This window comes from Pelophylax lessonae (assembly GCF_965119305.1).
Source record: "Pelophylax lessonae genome assembly, chromosome: 8".
Taxonomy (NCBI): Eukaryota; Metazoa; Chordata; class Amphibia; order Anura; family Ranidae; genus Pelophylax; species Pelophylax lessonae.
Window position 1 is genome coordinate 23,895,994 of NC_138775.1, and position 19,151 is coordinate 23,915,144.

The following is a 19,151-nucleotide window of genomic DNA, read 5'->3' on the forward strand; positions in this document are numbered from 1 at the left end:
CCAGCCGGTCAAACCAGGACACGCGCCACCTCCTGCGGCTCCCGCTTCCTCGGCTGCGAGCGCTCCGAGTTCAGAGGTGGTCGCCCAAGAACTGAAATGCTCTCCTGGCAGTCCGGGAGAAGGACGGTCGTGCTGTTTTTTGTATTCGTGTCGGTTTAATAAAGCAATGGACCAATTTTAGGTTTGAGTCCCTTGGCTGTATTTTAGAATTAGAAAGTTCTAAATTGAGAGTAGATGGAATCTGAAACACTTTCTATGTTGTGTTTTTTATTTTTTTATTTTTTAAAAGGGCAACTTGTGTTGTTTCAAAGTGGGTTTGTGCTTTGTCCCTCTATGTAGGATGGATATATAAAGCATAGGGCGGCCTCAGACCCTTCTCTTCTGCTCATTTTGCTTTTTCTGTATCTCTGTATGGTTGGGAACAACTATTTTAGAGATGATCTGTGGCCTTCTCTTCAGTCTTGCACAGCTTTGCCGGCTCTTCTCCTCCTGGACTGAATTTACTTACTCTGATTTCACTGCACACTGTGAGCTTCTCAAATTGTGCATTACAAAATTTGGGGGGGGGGGGGGGAACCTGCCTTTACCAGTGCAACATCCTGACTGCTTCTATACCAGAAAGTTTGCAAGACATTGTCCTCCTATGGTGGACTTTAACCACTTCTGGACCGGAAGGATTTGCCTCCTTAATGACCAGGCCATAGTTTGCGATTTGGCACTGCGTTACTTTAACAGACAATTGCGCGGTCGTACGACGCTGCACCCAAATAAAATTGATGTCCTTCCCCCCCCCCCCAGAAATAGAGCTTTCTTTTGGTGGTATTTGATCACCTTATTTTTTTTTCGCTATTAAAAAAAAAAAAAAGCGACAATTCTGAAAATAAAGCAATACTTTTCACATTCTGCTATATAACATTCCCTAAAAATAAAAAAAATAAATTAAAAATCACATTTTTTTTTAACATTTTAGGCCAGTTTGTTTTCTGCTACATATTTTTGGTAAAAAAAAAAAATCGCAATAAGCGTATATTGATTTTTTTGGTGCAAACGTTATCGCGTCTACTAACTACTTGTGTGGGTGTGTGTGTGGTTTTTTTTTTTTTTTTTGGGGGGGGGGGGGGCTGCGACATTGTGGCGGACAGATCAGACCCCTAACTGACATTTTTGGGGGGACCGGTGACATTACTACAGTAATCTGTGCTATAAATATGCACTGTTACTGTAATGACACTGGCAGGGAAGGGGTTAACAGTAAGTGATCAAGGGGTTAAATGTGTACCTAGGGGAGTGTTTCTAACTGTATGGGGGCATTGCTTGTGAAATGATCACGGAGACCTGTGTTCCTATAGATAGAAGGATCACAGGGGCTCTGTGACATTGCAGAGAGAACAGTCAGCTGTGTTTACAACAGCTGACCATTCTTCTCTCTCAGCGGGGAGCGATCGTGGGGTGTCAGGTGGCAACTTAAGCCGCCTGCCCCATGCATTGGAGTCCCCGCTGACGAGTGGGGGTGAGAGCGCGTCTACGGTGGCGTGCAGGAGGGCCACTCTGCCTCAGTATAACTGCGGCCGGTGGTCCGGAAGCGGTTAATGGCACTTCATGAAACACAACCATGTATATACAAATCTTTATATAATCATATGTTAAAATCACAGAAAAGCCCAAAACATAGGAGGCATTATAAAAATAAGACAATGGAAACGGCAAAAAATGCGTACCGAACCGTACCGCTGAGTGGAAATGAGGCATTAGGCTCCTTTTCACACGGGCTTTGCAATTCGGTCCACCTGTCAGTTTTACAGGCAGATCTGATCGGATCCTCCATGCATCCCTATGGAGCAGCGGATGTCAGCGGAGACCTCTCCACTGACACCCGCTGCTATCCGATCCGATCCTGTCCGTGAAATCCAGATGGATGTAAACCCTATTTTTCATCCGTGTGGAGGAATCGGATGAAAACGGACAGGCTGTCCCTTATCATTCTATCTTCCATAGAGGAGAGCGGGGATCTGACCGACCCATCTCTGCAAAGTAAGCGGAGACGGAGCTATCATCCACCTGCTCAGGGATTGGCGTATCGATCCCTGCTGAGAAAAGCGCAGTCCGCCGAGCGCACTGCTCGTGTGAAAGGACCCTTAGAGCCGATTTCACACTGGGGTGGCTTCAAAGCCACCCGACTCTGAAGCCGCCCCCTGCAGAGCGGCTTTAACATGGCTTACAAATGGCTTCTTTAATAGAAGTCAATGCAAGCTGCTCCGAAGTCGCTCCCAAGTAGTGCAAGAACCTTTTTCCAAGTCGGAGCAACTTGAGTCGCTCTGATTAGAAGGGTTCCATTGCACTGAATAGTCGTCTGACAAGTCGCCCCAGTGTGAACCGGCTCTTGGATGGGGTTTTTTTATTTATATTAGCAGCGCCCTTATCCACATACATAAATAGATAGGACAATGTAAATTAAGCAGTGTGTGTGTTTTTAGGATCCCTTAAATCCTTCGAGTCACTTCCTCAGAATAAGTATTTATATGAAGAAGTTGGGAATCCCTAGTTACACACTTGTTCTGGGTCAGGGACTCGGAGCATTGAAGAGGCATGTAATGTTATTTTTAGGTAATTGTTTGTGTACACCGTGGCCATGCGGTGATGTCGGTTTATTTTTACCTGAAAGTGTCATTTAGGAAAGATGGAAAAAAAAACACAACGAGCTTCTAAAAACAGGATGAAAGGCTTTAGGAGTTCTATGTTTTGTCAGGATGACGCATGTGTGAATTACATTTCTTTGTGTTGGGCCGGGCAGGGGAGCAGCCAAAGGAAATTACTATTCATTAATAAGTTCCAGCCATGTGAGGCAGGCAGAACGCTCTCTGATTGTTGTACACCTCGGATCAGATTTCTATCTGTTGTACAGCCATTTTTTTTTTTTTTGTTTGTACATCGGTTATATTTTCAATAAAAATTTATCAAAGAAATAGTTCAACAGTAAAATGAACATCCAATTGTGCAAGTCAACGAATGAAACATAACCGTACAGGACTTCACGCATTGGGTATGGGAAAATAAAGTGCAAGAGAGGGGAAAAAAGAGAGACAGAGGGATAAAAGAAGATAGGTGGGCAAAACGGGGAGGGAATAGAAGGGTGAGAGAAGGGAGGGGGTGGGGGGGGGTGAGAGAAGGGAGGGGGTGGGGGGGGTGAGAGAAGGGAGGGGGTGGGGGGGGTGAGAGAAGGGAGGGGGTGGGGGGGGTGAGAGAGAAGGGAAGGGGGGGGGGTGAGAGGGAAGGGAGGGGGAAGGGGGGGGTGAGAGGGAAGGGAGGGGTGAGAGGGAAGGGAGAGGGAAGGGAGGGGTGAGAGGGAAGGGAGGGGGCAAGGGGGGGGGGTGAGAGGGAAGGGAGGGGGCAAGGGGGGGGGGTGAGAGAGAAGGGAGGGGGCAAGGAGGAGGGGGGATGAGAGAGAAGGGAGGGGGCAAGGAGGGGGGGTGAGAGGAGGGGAGGGGGGGTGATGAGAGAAGGGAGGGGGCAAGGAGGGGGGGTGAGAGAAGGGAGGGGGCAAGGAGGGGGGGTGAGAGAAGGGAGGGGGCAAGGAGGGGGGGTGAGAGAAGGGAGGGGGCAAGGAGGGGGGGTGAGAGAGAAGGGAGGGGGCAAGGAGGGGGGGTGAGAGAGAAGGGAGGGGGCAAGGAGGGGGGGTGAGAGAGAAGGGAGGGGGCAAGGAGGGGGGGTGAGAGAGAAGGGAGGGGGGGGGTGATGAGAGAAGGGAGGGGGCAAGGGGGGTGTGAGGGAGGGGAGGGGGGCGTGGTGAGAGAAGGGAGGGGGCAAGGGGGCGTGTGAGGGAAGGGAGGGGAGGGGGGGCGTGGTGAGAGAAGGGAGGGGGAGGGGGGGTGGTTCCTTGCCAGGAAGTTGCCGGAAAGCCCCCCCCCCCCGCGCGCGCGCATGCGCGGAAATGACGTAATCGCGGTTCTGCCACTCACAGCGCCGGAGCCGCCAAACCCGGAATAGACACCGAGGGATCATGTCCGCTCCCACAGTGATATCCAGGGGTCCGTGTCAGGGCTTTGTTTTAAGGTAAGCATTTCATAATGAGCTAGTATGCGATGCATACTAGCTCATTATGCCTTTTGTCTTGCAAAAAAGGCCTGGATTCTTTCCTGGGTGTACATAATATAACTGGGTACTAATATTTTATAGATATATAGATATCGCCTCAAAGTAGTACAGGACCCTTTTCAGAAGTCGGAGCGACTTCAGTAGTGCCAATTAAGACGGCTCTCATTGATTTACATTGCTTTTGTTATTTCAAGCGACTTGGGGCGACTTGAGGGCACACAAGTCGCCTCAAAAGTCGCAGCAGTGTGAATGGACTCTTAGGACTCGTGCACATGGGCTTGCAATACTCTGCTTTGAAAGCCATAATTTTTGGCCCATTCACACAGGCTTCATTTTGTAACGAAAACTAGAATGTGTATTCGCTGTCCAATGTGTGTTTTTATTTTTTTTATGCTATAACCATGTAAACAATGGTGCTAACTTTTAAATGTGTGCAACATGAATGGATCCAGCTCTGCCGCTTGGTGATTTCAGGGTCGACATATAAAGATCAACAATGTGTAGGCAGTGCAGGTGTAGCATCAGTTTGGCCTTCAGTCATTCTAAATGAGTAAAGGCTAAGGCCATTCTGTGCCTCGGCATGAATGACTTTCAGGAGGAGATAAAACCTTTAGAAGTGTGTATTTGGCGGTGGCAGCCCAGGTGCAGAATGTACGCATCCCAGCTCCTTCATACAGAAGTGGTGTACGTCTTTAGGCGTCCAGATGCAGTACAGACTGCTGCATAAATCAATACAGCTGCACATATGCTTTGTTTTTATCCTTTTCTTGACTTCCTTAACTCTGCTGGGAGCCTCAAAATATACAAAGGACATCCCCAGCACCTAGATTACAATGTCTTCTCCTGTTGGTGTTCAGACCATATGGACACTGCCATCTAGTGGCTGTTGCAGAGCAGCACAGTAGGATGCAAGGGATGCAGGGATTTATGTTTGACCCATTTTTAGATAGATCACATCACATTCTTTTGTATTTCTGTGATTGTTAGAGCTCTGAGGAACTCGGGAGCAGCCAGCATTTTGTTTTCTTAGACATCATCACAGTAAACTTTTTAGGTTTTTAATTTTTTTTACTTAAAAAAGAGCTCCACCCAAAAAAGGAACCTCCCCCTTATCTGCATTTCCCCTCCCAATGCCATATTTGGCACCTTTTGGGTGGGGATGGGGGAGCAGGTACCTGGTTTTCTTTCTTAACCAGTACCCCCCCCCCCCCCAAAAAAAAAAAAAAATCTTTGGAGCCTTTGTGTACACTGTAAGAAGTGGCTCCCCTCTCCCGTATGCTCTGGAGGTCACACACTGACTTTATCAAGAACAATGCAGTGCCGCCAATAGCCCTGCACTGTATGTGAGGGCCTCATGGGACCACCCACAGACTGGTGCACAGGGGAGACTATTTCAGCGCCACCTACTGCTGGGGCCAGGGATTAAGTTGGTAAAAGTGCTTGCTCCTGTTCCCCTAGGCATGAACAAGCATTTAACCTTTTGCAGTGTGGAGGGGAGCCTCAGCGTAAGGGGAGGATTTGGATTTCCACAGTGATAGGATTTAAAGTGGTAATAAACCAAAATCTTAATATACCAATCATTCAATGTGGTGGCTGCATTCGTTTTTCTTCTGTTTTTTACCTGGTGATCTGGCTAGTAACACACACCATGTGTTAGAGCGCCCCCACTCTGGATAAAGGATCACAGGGGGCACCTTTTCCCAGCAGCATTGCCAGTATGGGGGCAGGGGGCCATGTTAAATGTACTAGCAGATTTAAATACACAAACACATTGAAGCCAAACTCCAGGTAATACGTGATCAGTTACAGCAAACCTATTATACTTTACATACATTTTTTATTTATTTTTGTTCTTTCTTTTTGGGATAAAGGTTTTACATAAATGAATAAAAAATTATGATTGTAAGCCCCCCTGCCAGCGTTAGATGGTTTGTCTTTTATATTTGAAAATTGATACATTTTGCTGGAGAGCTTGTGCTTTTGAAAAGCAGACTTGCTTGCTGGATCACCAGGTGAAACTAGAAGAAAGCCTAAAAAAAAAAATCTTATGTATATATATATATATATATATTTTACATAGATCAGTGCAGCCTCATCAGCGCACATCAGTGAAGGAGGAAAATTACTTATTTGCAGAATTTGATTACAGAAACGAAGCAAAAATGTGTTTTTTTTGTTTTTTTTTTCCTTAATTTTTCCTGTCATTCTTTGTTTAGCAAAAAAGTAAAAACCCAGTGGTGATTAAATACCACGAAAAGAAAGTTGGAACTGTCTCAAAAAATTTATAAAAATTTCATATGGGAACAGTGTTGCATGACCACGCAATTGTCATTCAAAGTGTGACTGCGCTGAAAGCTAAAAATTGGTCTGGGCAGGAAGGGGGTGACAGTGGGCGGTATTGAAGTGGTCAATACTGCTCTAAAGCGGAGCTCCACCAAAAAGGGGGAAGCTCTGCTTATTTGTCTCCACCCCCCCCCACCCCTCCAATGCTACATTTGTCCCCTTTCCGGGGGGGGGGGGGAGCAGGTACCTGGTTTTGACAAGTACCTGCTCCCACTTTCAGCTGACTTCGCCGTGGGGAACTCATCTGGAAGTTCAGCCCCCCTTCCCCCGCTGACAGGCCATTTGCAGCGCGTAGTAGGGAACCAGCTGTGAAGCCGCAAGGCTTTGCTGCCAGTTTTCCTTACCCGAGATGGCGACACCTGAGAGCCAATTGAAAAATGCATAAACCACGTACCTTAACCACTTGCCGCCCGACTATATACGGTGGCGGTCTGCCCCTCCCAGGCAAAGTGATGTAACAGTACATCACTAGCCTGGGAGCCAATAGGGGGCGCGCGCGCCCCAGGAGGTGCGTTCCCGCCCCCACACCCTAAGAAGCCCGCGCGTGTGACCGGCGGGTCCGATGTCCGCCGGTCACTCGCGATCGTCGGGTAGAGCGGGAAAAAGGCAGGCGGCTAATGTAAACAAAGCCGCCTGTCATTCTCCCCTGTAAAAGCAGAGATCATACGGTCCTGCTATGTAGGACCGTTGATCTGTGCTGTTACACACACAGCCACATCCAATCACAGTTAGAATCACGCCCCTAGGGACACACACAGCCCCTCCCTCTCCAATAAAGTTAACCCTTTCCCTGCCAGTGTCATTTTTACAGTAACAGTGCATATGTATAGCACTGATTACTGTAGTAATGTCACTGGTACCCCCAAAAATGTCAGTCAAGGGTCCGATCTGTCCGCTGCAATGTCGCAGTCCCGCAAAAAAAATGGCAGATCGCCGCCATTATGCGTTAAAAAAAAAAATAAATAAATAAAAATGACAAAAATCTTTCCCTTAGTTAGTAAACGCAATAACTTTTGTGCAAACCAATCAAAATACGCTTTTTTTTTTTTTTTTACAAAACATGTAGCAGAAAACAAATTGGCCTAAAATGTTAAATTTTGATTTTTACATTTTTTTTGGGGGAATTTCATAAACTCCTTTTTTTTTGATAGTTTTCTTGTCTACTGATTACTATAGAGAGATGAAGATATGATTGTCAGTTTTAGATGTAGTTTTCCCTCAATGGAAGGGGAGTGACGTCTTGTAGGCTGGTGACATACACATTGTACGGAGTGCAGATCTCTCATCTGATTGTCCTCATGGAGTACAGTGCTGAGGACAAACCATTCAGTTCAGACCAGTTCTGTGGCATTTCTTTGTCTTGGGTATTTTTGCAGATTTATAGTAGGTTGATGAGTTTCGCTCCCTCGTGAGTCACTCCGTCATGTTTTCACTCCATAAAAGGACATTCCCGGTTTAGGGTTTGTGTACATTCTTGGGATGTATTTACCATAAATCCAATCTGTTCACTGCTGGATTGCACCGGTTGTATCTCTTATTTTGTTTTTTGAACAGAAAAGTGTGCAGTGCTCGACCTTCAAGTGGGGGGCCTTCCAGGTAAAGGATGACTGGTCTGCCAGTATACTGTCAGTCAGATGGCGCAGCTCGGGGATACCGCTGATGTGAGATTGAAACGTTATAGGGTTTGCTTAACCACTTAAGCCCCGGAAGATTTTACCCCCTTCCTGACCAGGGCCTATTTTGCGATTCGGCACCGCGTGACTTTAACGGACAATTGCGCAGTCGTGCGACGCTGTACCTAAACAAATTTGACGTCCTTTTTTTCCAACAAACAGAGCTTTCTTTTGGTGGTATTTGATCACCTGTGCGACTTTTTTTTTTTTTTTTTTTTTTTTTTTTTGATCATGCGCTATAAACAAAAAAAGCGTCAATTTTGCAAAAATAATATTTTTCACATTTTTTTATATGAAATTCCCCCCCCCCCCCAAAAAAAATGTAAAAAACTATTTTTTACAATTTTCGGCCAATTTGTTTTCTGCTACATATGTTTGGTAAAAAAAAAAACGCAAAAAGCGTATTTTGATTGGTTTGCGCAAAAGTTATCGTGTTTACTAACAAAGGGAAAGATTTTTGTCATTTTTGTTGTTTTTTTTTTTTTTTTAACGCGTAATGGCGGCGGACAGATCGGACCCTTGACTGACATTTTTTACACTTTTGGGGTTACCAGTGACATTACTACAGTAATCAGTGCTATACATATGCACTGTTACTGTAAAATGACACTGGCAGTGAAGGGGTTAACTTTTTTTTTAGAGGGAGGGGTTGTGTGTGTCCCTAGGGGCGTGATTCTAACTGTGATTGGCTGTGGCTTGAGGTGTAGGAACAGTGATCAACGGTCCTACATAGTAGAACCGTCTGATCTCAATTCTTACACAGGGGATAATGACAGGCGGCTTTGTTTACATTAGCCGCCTGCCTTTCTCCTGCTCTAACGGACGATCGCGAGTGACCGGCGGACATCGGGTCCACCGGTCACACGCGCGGGGGGGGGGGGGGGGTCCGTGACCGCGCTCCGGCAGCGTGCGCTCGCTTGCTCGCTCCCTAGACCCTCACAGGCTAGCGACGTAGTACTACGTCGCTTTGCCTGTGAGGGGCTGACCGCCACAGTAAATATTCATGCGGCGGTCGGCAAGCGGTTAAAGGCCGTACGCACTTGACGAAATCTCCTCCGATTTTTCTCTCTCTTCTCAGCGTTCATTACCGTTTTTAGTTGACAGTGCATAAATGTTCACGAAATTTCTCGTCCGTTTTTTTTTTTTTTTTTTTTTTTGGCACATTTGTTCCTAGACTTCCGGATTGTCGGCAACTTCAGATCATGCGCGGTCTTTCGTATCCGATTTTTCATGGGACGTACTGCATACACATTAAACGAAAATTGGTCGTGCTGGGGACGGACGAAAAAAAATTTGGTGTTTGTCCCTCCGTTTTTTTTTTCCGTTGAAAATGTCGGCATCGGCTGCTGAAAGTTGTGTACACACTCGACGAAAATCGGACGATTTTACCTCGGACGGGAATTTTCGGCAGATTTTCTACTAGTGTGTACCCCACTTTACTCACATTCTTTGCTAGGAGGAGATGGTGCTTAAGTCCCGATCCAGGTGCTCCGCATTAGCGGGAGGGAGGAGCTAGAGGGGAGAGAGCACAGCCTGCACCTCCTCCTGGCTCTCTCCTCCCCGGATTTAGTTGGTCTCTTCTAGTGCTAAGCTGGCAGAAGTAGTGATGCTTTGTATCAAGCTTGTAGCAGCAAGAACTCTCCTTGTCCACCTCGCATGATACCACAGTGCCACCCTTCCTGCCCCCCATTGTCCTGTCATCTATGCCAGTATGAGAATCTATTGAGTGCATATCTGCTGAGGTTAGTCCCTGCTGTATAAAAGCCTAAAGTTTAGTTAACCACTTATGGACTGCCCACTGTGTATTTACGTTGCTACTTTGATGTTTAAATACTGGGGTTATGGCAGCAGACAGATAGCTGCCATAACCCTGGTGTTTTAAACAGCAGGCGGTCTGCTTTAACCTAAAAGTGGTCCCAGCATCAGATTCGCCATGGGGTCACTTTTATGGGCGGCAGGAGAGTGCCCTACCCCAACCCTGCTGTCTGTGTCAATGGATGCAGCAGCAGGACTCAGGAGTGTGCCCACATGGGTGTCCCCTTGGAAAGCGGCTCTCTGTGGGGGCACCCAATGAAAAGGAGGAGCGGCGCTGGGGCAACCCCCAGAAAGCGAGCATCCGGGCTGCTCTGTGCAAAACTCTTGCACCAAGCAGGTAAGTATAACTTTTTTTATTTATTATTTTTAACAACAACAAACCTTAAGGGCCCTTTCACACGGGCGCTCCGTGTGTCCGCAAATCATCCTATTTTTTTGCGGATGATATAAGGACATAATGCATGTCAATGGCATTGCGGATGTCAGCGGATGTCCATCCGCTGACATCCGATTTTTCTTCCTTTCAGTTCTGTTCCGTTTTTTGGAACGGAACAGAACCCTATTTTTCCTCCGTTCAAAAAACGGAACGGATGCAAAATCGGATGTCAGCGGTGTCATCCGCAATCCCCATAGACTTACATTATGTCCGTATATCACCCGCAAACGGATGGGATGATATGCGGACATACAGAGCGAATGACACAAATGTCGTCCGCTCCGTGGAAAAAAAAAAAGTGCCGGAGCGGATCGCAATGCGGTCCGCTCCGTGTGAAAGAGCCCTTACAATCACTTTAATAGATGAAGACATAATGGGAGTTGCCCACACCTGGCCATGAAACCGCTTTTGATTCAATTGTTCAATTTTGGTCCCCTGAAAAAGGGGGGGGGGGTGGTTATTCTTAAGAGCTGTAATGCCTAAACCCGATTTGGATGTACATACCCTCAAATTAAACCGGAGTGTGCACTTTCAGCCCATATCCATTATATATATATATATATATATATATATATATATATATATATATATATATAGAACTATAGCTTGAATATGTTTTTGGTAAATACCTGAAAACAAAAATTGTGCCGGTATCCAAATGTATATGGACCTAACTGTATATTGCTCTGTGAATGGAGGATGGGTAGATGAATGAAACCTCCATTCATAGAACGTGTTTCATTGATGGAAGCCATAGTATAGCTTCTCTGAATGGAGCAGGGCAGAAAAGGGCAGGCTTTGTAGGCACTCTTGAGGAGTGCTTATGACTTGGCCGAAACCAGGTTTTGAATATAAAATTGTATGTATATAATGTGTGTGTGAGATATGTATGTATATATACATACATACATACATACATACATACAGATGATTTATAGATATATAGATATATATAGATATACACACAGAGATTAGATAGAAATAGATACATATAGATTAGATATATTAGATAGATAGATTATATATATATATATATATATATATATATATATATATAATATATATATAATCTCTCAATTTAAATTGATATTAATTTGTCCCCTCTTAGCAGCACCTTTTAGCGCAAGAAAAGCTCAAGAAAAATGCATCCCTTTAAATTCTATGTACGTCTTCACTAGAGATGCGCTAGAATTTGAGGCCGAAAATGGGTGTTATCGGGAGAATGCGCTGATAATGGTACCAAAAAAACGCACGTGACTTTGCTGAGATTTTCCTGGTGCTTCTGGTGTTTTTCAAAGGTCATGTGACTCAAAAATTTAACGTGTGCAGCCTTGCTGCGTTTTCCAACGCATTTCAACAGGGTTGTGCGTTTTTGTGTGTGGTTTAGTGATTTTAGATACACTAAGACATTTGAAGAAAACACTCCAGCTAGCACTTTATAAGCCGTTACAGCAAACTGTTTTTGCTCCTTTTTGGATAAAGGTTTTGCATAAAAGCTGATGATTGTAAGCACCCCTGGCAGTGGTAGGTGGTTTGTCTCATCCCTCTGCTTCATGTGTAGGACAGCCTATTTTGTTGAAAACACTTACTGGCCATGCCTCCAAATAAGAAAAAAAGCTAAAAAAAAGAAAACCAATGCAGCCATCACAAGAATGAAGCTGCAATATAATGTTTGCTTTTGGGTTTATTAATGCCCTAAATAGTCTTATCAAAGCATTATAAAGCTCTGTTGCCCATTATTGATGATTCCTTTCTGTCATTTTTGAATAGAGAGCCTGGAGCTGTAGAGTATCTGGGCATTCAGAAACATGAGGCCGATTAGCAGTGCTCGGTAATCTCTATCAGTGAGAAGATTTATTTGTAGATTGTCAGCCAGGACTGTGTAGGGTTTTTAGTTTCGCTGCCGAGGCTGCAGCACTCAATCACCAGCGCAGAACCGGACCCGTCCAATGACGTCAGCGGCAGATGGTGAACTATTCAGAACTTGTTAGGGGGGCAGTGGGGGTGGGGTCTCGGTTTACAGCCCCCATTCTTACAGAGGTAACCCTTTCCATGCACTCCCCATACATGCAACATGCAGGGAAGTTTCCCTGTTCTGCGATTTTTTTTAAGTACTTACACTGTTTTAATGAATACATCCATTGTTTGGGTGTACTACAACTCATAGCAACCAGATTTCAGATTCCCAAGAGACGATTGGATGCTGTGGGCCACTGTCATTGGCTGAACTTTGTGTGGTTACTCTACATAAAGAGAACTGGTCACTTGGCCACTTGGGAGAAAAAGCGCTCCTCATTCAGTTTTAGAGCGGAACTCCAGGAAAACTAAAACTCTTGCACCCGCAAGGGTTAAATGCCCAGATAGATCTAGGGCAGTGATGGCAAATCTTGGCACCCCAGATGTTTTCAAATTACATTTCCCATGATGCTCATGCACTCTGCAGTGTAGTTGAGCATCATGGGAAATGTAGTTCCAAAACATCTGGGGTGCCAAGGTTTGCCATCACTGCTCTAGGGGACCTGATACCAGCAAACTCCTCTGCAAGACCAATCCCTGCAGCCTCTTCCCTGCACTCTGGTAGTCTGCACTGGACTGGAGGCCGCCAGGGGAGAGTCCACTGTTGGAGCATAGGGGAGCACCGTCTTCAAGGGATGCGAAGGATCAGGTAAGGTAAAACTGCATTTTCAAAGCCCCAAAAAAGGAATTAGCAGTTAACCCTTGCAGTGTGGGTGCAGCTCCACTGCAATGCAGGATTCATAGTTTTCCCAAGATTTATTATTCAGTATGTTTGCCATCATGCCTTCAGTGTGCCGTTACCTGTGTTGCCCCCCCCCCTTTTTTTTTTTTTTTTTTCTTCTCCTTGTGTAACTTACTGCAATGACGCATAGAAAACAATAGTTCTGTGTGTCATGCTCACACTAGAAGGCAGTGGGGTTAATTTACTAAAAATAGAAAGTGTAAAATCTGGTGCAGCTTTGCATGGTAGCCACTCGGCTTCTAACCACTTGTCGACCACATGCCGCAGTTTTACTGTGGCAGGCTGGCTCGGCTGCGTGAACCGGTCGCGCACGTGGGGGAGGGGAAAGCGCCGCGATCCCGCCCCCGCTAGGCAGCGGGGATGCCGATGCACGGGGCTGGCGGCACCAATTGCCGCCGGCCACCCACGATCGCTCCCCTGCTGAGAGAAGAACGGTCAGCTGTTGTAAACACAGCTGACCGCTCTTCTCTCTGAAATGATCACAGAGCGCCTGTGATCCTTCTATATAGGATCACAGGTCTCTATGATCATTTCACAAGCCCCGGCCCCCACAGTTAGTAAACAGTCCCCTAGGCTTACATTTAACCATTTCATCGCCCACTGGGTTAACCCCTTCCCTGCCTGTGTCATTATTACAGTAACTGCATATTAGTAGCACTGATTATTGTAGTAATGTCACTGGTCCCTCCAAAAGTGTCAAAGGTCAGTTAGGGGTCCAATCTGTCTGCCGCAATTTCAGTCCCGCTAAAAATCGCAGGTTGCCGCCATTGCTAGTAAAAAATAAATATAAATGACATAAATCTTTCCCCTAGTTTGTAGATGCGATAACTTTTGCGCAAACCAAAATACGCTTATTGGGATTTTTTTTTTTTCCTACCAAAAGCAGGATACAGCTGAATACAAATTGGCTCTGAAAGGTTTAAAAAAATAAAATGTATGTATGTGTGTGTGTATGTGTATGTGTATGTGTATGTGTATGTATATGTATATATATATATATATATATATATATATATATATATATATATATATATATATATATATATATATATATATATATATATATATATATATATATATATATAATTATAATTTTTTTTTACCAGAATTGTCACTCTTTTTTGGTTTAGAGCGCAAAAAATAAAAATCGCACAGGCGATCAAATACCACCAAAAGAAAGCTCTATTTGTGGGGGAAAAAGGACATCAATTTTATTTGGGTACACACGCCACACTGTCAGGACACACGGCCAGCTCAGGAGTGAGCATGCATGATTTCCCCCAAATAGCAAGTGGCTCGCTGTGGGGCATTAGGCAGAGGGGGAAAAGCCTGGAGCACGGGCGTATTTTAGTTAGTTTGATTAACATCAACTTTCTCAGTGAATCTGTAATTGTATAAAGTTAGGACAGAAGTGAGCGTAAGCCTTCAAAGTACTTGCAAGGCATTGTCTGAGCTGTCGGACCGGTTGAAATAAACCCTTTACTTTGCCCGTACAGGACCAAGTGACAGGTTCTCTTGATGGCTCACCCCAGTGATCTGATGGGATGTTGGGAGGATGTATGAGTTTGATGCAGTCTGGTTTATCAACATAACAGTATTTGCTCCCATTGAGCCTTATTACACAATGATGTGTTATAATAAGTCTAAGCGGTCTTGTGTCTGTTTGCTTGTTTTCAGGCTCAGTCTGTTTTGGGTCCTTCCATAGACAAGGTAACTGGAACGCTGCTCTACAATGTCTCCACACGCCTCAAGGATGCAAAGAGACTGGACTTCCTGGTGGGCTACATCATCCGCAAGAAGATTGGGACGGATCTACAGCTCAATGGTACTTAAGTTGCAGTTGGTGACTATTGGTGAAAGGGGGGGGGGGGCACCCATGGGGGGAATTCGGAGCTGGAGTATGTGAGCACAATTTGGGCCTGCATGGTGGCTGGTTCTTGTAAATTAGCTTTTCTTCCTCCGGTTTCTCTTTTGAAATCAAACAATCTAAAGTATTTCCAACATTTTATATATCGCAGATTACAGGTGCCTAAGTCCCCATTCACACTAGCGCGACTTGTCAGGCGACTTGGTCGCCCGACAAGTCGCGGTGGGTCGCCTGCCATAGATTAGCACAGGACCCGTTCTAATAGGAGCAGCACAAGTCGCTCCGACTTAGAAAAAGGGTCCTGTACTACTTTGGGGTGACCTGGAGGCGACTTGCATTGACTTCAATTATATGAAGTCCGTGCATGTCGCGTCGAAGTCGCGGTGCACGCTGTGCAACGCGACTTCACAGGTCGCCCCACCAAGTCGGGTCGCCCCTGTGTGAACGGGATGTAAGATGGGATGGAACCATGAAGGCTCGTTCACACTAGTGTGGTGACTGTTTTTTCCACATTGGGAAAATGCTAGTCACCGCTCGGGCACATAGAAAACAATTGTTTCCTGTGTGCCCCATTCATTCACACTGCAGTGTAGTTTAGAGGTGTGGCGCATGCAGTGAGCTGTGATAAAATAGACATGTTGCGTTTTATTGCAGCACACTGGATGGCACCACACAGCAGCCCACCACGTTGCAGTTCTGTAACCATGTCCCTTTTTGCACTTCAAATAAAGCTTTTAAAAAGGGGGGAAAAAAGTGAACTGTGTGATCCACTGAAACGTACATCACACCGCCTCCTTGCCGTGGCTCACTAAAGCCAAAATGGACAGCTGCCCACACACTAAACTTCTTCAGTTTAGTATGCTGGAAGTGTGAACAAGCCTTTAGGTCGGCCATAGACTGTTCGGATCTCGGCCGGTTCAGCAGGAGCCTGCCGAGATTTAAACTTAAGATTTAAGGCTTAATGTACCAAGTTGATCGAGCGGTTTGGGTACAACCAGCCTACCAGAATTTTCATGCGATTATCGCTAGCGGCTGGTATAGTCGCTAGCAATAATCAATGTCTTCTCCCGGTGGGACGGCCTCCCCCGCCAGGAGAATACAATGGCTGGGGCAGGAGGGATTCCAGTGTTGATGGGGGAATTGAGTGAATTTCTTTCCTGCAACCCGTCGTTACAGGAAAGCATTTTACTCTTTGTATGGCCTGATTTAGTCTTTTTTTTTTTTTTTTTTTTTTTTATTTTTTCCTGGTGATCCTGCTGTAACAGACTTCTGTCCTAGGGTGACCACGCTCACTCGCTTTACTGTATCCGTGAAGGAGCAGGGTTGTCACCGTAGGATGCTCGTTCCTGGTTTAAACTTCAGAACATGCCAACCTCTCCTTATCTGCATAACCTAGGGGGAGGAGTTCTGTAGTCGACAGATGAGAACAGCACCGGATAACCTTGATTGTGATTTTTAGCGTAGCAGAAGCACTGTTGCCAGCTTAGTACAGGAAGTTGGGATCTCCCTGTATTTCTGGGAGATCAGCAGGTTTTTTTTCTGTACATGCAGCCTTTTTACTTTTACAGTTATGTCCTTCCATTTTTTTTTTTTTCTGGGTACATCAACTAAGAGCCCCAAAGAGTAGTGAAAGCATGGCAGAGGTTCTAAGGCCTGTTTCCCACAGGTGTGAACAGCAAGCTTTGAAAAAGCAATTTACGAGCTTTGTTGATGCTTTCAAAGTACTGTTCAACTTCAACTTGTAAATGTTGAACACTAAAGCCTCGTACACACGCACCGATTGTTGGCCGTGAATTTTCAGCCGCCCGATCGGCCGATTATCGGCTTGTTAGTATGATGCTTCCGACAACCGACTGTGACTTTTCGGCCGAACAAAATCTGGTGTGCATGCTATAAAATTTTTGTTGGCCGTCAACACAACGGCCGATTGTTCGTCAGTCAGTACAGATTTCGGCAGACAAAAATCAGTTGAGCAAGACTGGGCATGCTCAGAGAAGAAAAAACACACGGAAAGTTAACCATCACATGACATCACTTCTGAAGTTGGTTGTTGTTGGCCGACAAAATTTGTGTGCAGTCTAGAACACATTTCAACCAACACAACAACACTGGACAAAAGATGGCCGATCGGTCGGCCAACAATCGGTGCGTGTGTACGAGGCTTTATCCTAATAGCAGTGCTGACGGCCACTTTAAGCAAGCTGCTAGCAGGTTTCAGTAGGCTTTGAACAAGCTTCAAGGCGACGTGAAGCCTGCTAGCAGTTTAAAGTGGCTATCAGCACTCCCATCAGGATCTGTGTTCAATATTTACAAACTGGAGTTGGATGGTACTTTAAAATCAAAGTTTGCTGTTTACATTGCTGATGCCCCTGTGAAACAGGCCTGATCCTTCCTCCATTCTATCCAAAACTAAAATAAAAATTTGGCTGCACATAAAATGTACCATGTTACCACAGCTCCAGGATTCAGGCACAGGTCAGGCAGGTTTCCAAAGGCAGTACTTGGAACTCCTGAGGGATGTACTTGGAGTCTGAATATGGTTGGCTTCATCTTTCAGGGCAGAACAGCCATGTTGCTTGTATCATTGTAGAGGTTGGGGGGGGTTTATTGGCCTGGTTTGACCCAAGTTGCCAGTTGCCACCACCGTGGGAAAACCAATAGCAATGTGCATAGGTACGCCAACCTTTATTGACTGGCCCTCTTTAATCTCAAACGCTGTTGTTCGTTAATGTGACCCGCACCACAATGCTGTATAGATCCAGCCCTTGTGTTCATTTACTCCTCTCAGGTTCACCTCAGGATACGCACAAGTTCTTGCCTGCACTCCCTCTGGGGTCTTCTTAAGCATCTTTTTTATTAAACCACTAATGTGTTAAAAATTAAATTAGCTCCACAGAGGATCACAGCGTGCGTACATTGACTTTCCTGTCCTGTTAATTTGATTATCCTCCGGTCCCCTTTGGCTGTATGGAGAGGAAGAGATTTACTTTTTTTTTCCTCCTATTTCCTTTATCCAGCCGCCTTGGATTATGTAAAAGGCCACCCCGTGGACCCCATTGATGTGGCCGGTTTTGAGAAAGAATGTGGAGTGGGAGTAGTTGTGACGCCAGAAGAAATAGAAGAAGCTGTAAGTGTTGTATTCTCTCCTCTATCATATTTTGCAGATGCCAAGCTAGTTTAAAGTGCACCTGTTAGGAGAGAATGGCGCAGACTGCTGTTGAGGACGTTGCCTTTTGGGAATGTTTTGCTTCCTGGTCATACTGATGCTTTGGCTTTAGTGCTTTGAGCCGCTGACATGGAACAAGTAAAGGGAATCCGGAATTCTGACACACACTTATAGCATGCTTGTTCTGAGCCTGTGGCTCACACAAACATGGAAGCCAGACACAGCCAGGGTAACTAGTATCTTCAGACAGTGCAGCCCCTGTATTTTGCTCATGACAGGTGCACTTAAAAGTGAATTTGTGCTTTGCGGATGCAGATCAAAGGAACTGTTTCAGTTTAGAGACCATGAGACAAAGTGTCAGTGTCTCTCCAAAGCACCCTGCAGGTTGCAGCTGCTGCTGAAATACCTGCTGTCCGGTCCTAGATAAGAGAAGTGATGTCGATCCCGGTTACCGGATGGTGCTCAGGCCCAGCAATTGGCTGCTGGAGCTAAGTAATGTATAGTAAAAGTAGGTCATGTTGTCTCCATACCTGGAAGCCCCAGTAATTTTGTAGCAGGCGAGCAAGAAATGTAATTGATTTGGCAATGAGGGGGGGGGGGTGCTTTTTAACAGAGGTATTCATTTTGTCCAGAATGGGGAATGTAACAGCATCTCTTTAAATCTTAGGTTGATGGTATATGGCAGTGGTCTCCAAACTGTGGCCCTTTGCTTGCCTTTATCTTGCGCCAGGGGGAACTTTGTTCCACTGACACCAATGATAGGGCACAATTCCTCCCGCTGGCACCCGCCATGGAACGCGGTTCCTCCCGCTGGCACCCGCCATGGAACACGGTTCCTCCCGCTGGCACCCGCCATGGAACACGGTTCCTCCCGCTGGCACCCGCCATGGGGCAGTATCCCCCCTCCAATAACGAAGATGATAGGGCACAATTCCTCCTGCTGGCACCCGCCATGGAACGCGGTTCCTCCTGCTGGCACCCGCCATGGAACGCGGTTCCTC

The 19,151-nt window shown here is 45.8% G+C and overlaps 1 protein-coding gene across 1 annotated transcript in view; it reads left to right on the forward strand.

The window, feature by feature from the left end:
* QARS1 (glutaminyl-tRNA synthetase 1) overlaps window positions 1-19,151 on the forward strand; it is a 181,413-nt gene that overhangs the window by 31,373 nt on the left and 130,889 nt on the right. The window contains exons 2-3 of the mRNA XM_082265362.1: window positions 14,795-14,942; window positions 18,002-18,111. Of these exons, the coding sequence (XP_082121488.1) occupies window positions 14,795-14,942; window positions 18,002-18,111 (258 nt within the window). The remainder of the gene's footprint in view (window positions 1-14,794; window positions 14,943-18,001; window positions 18,112-19,151) is intronic.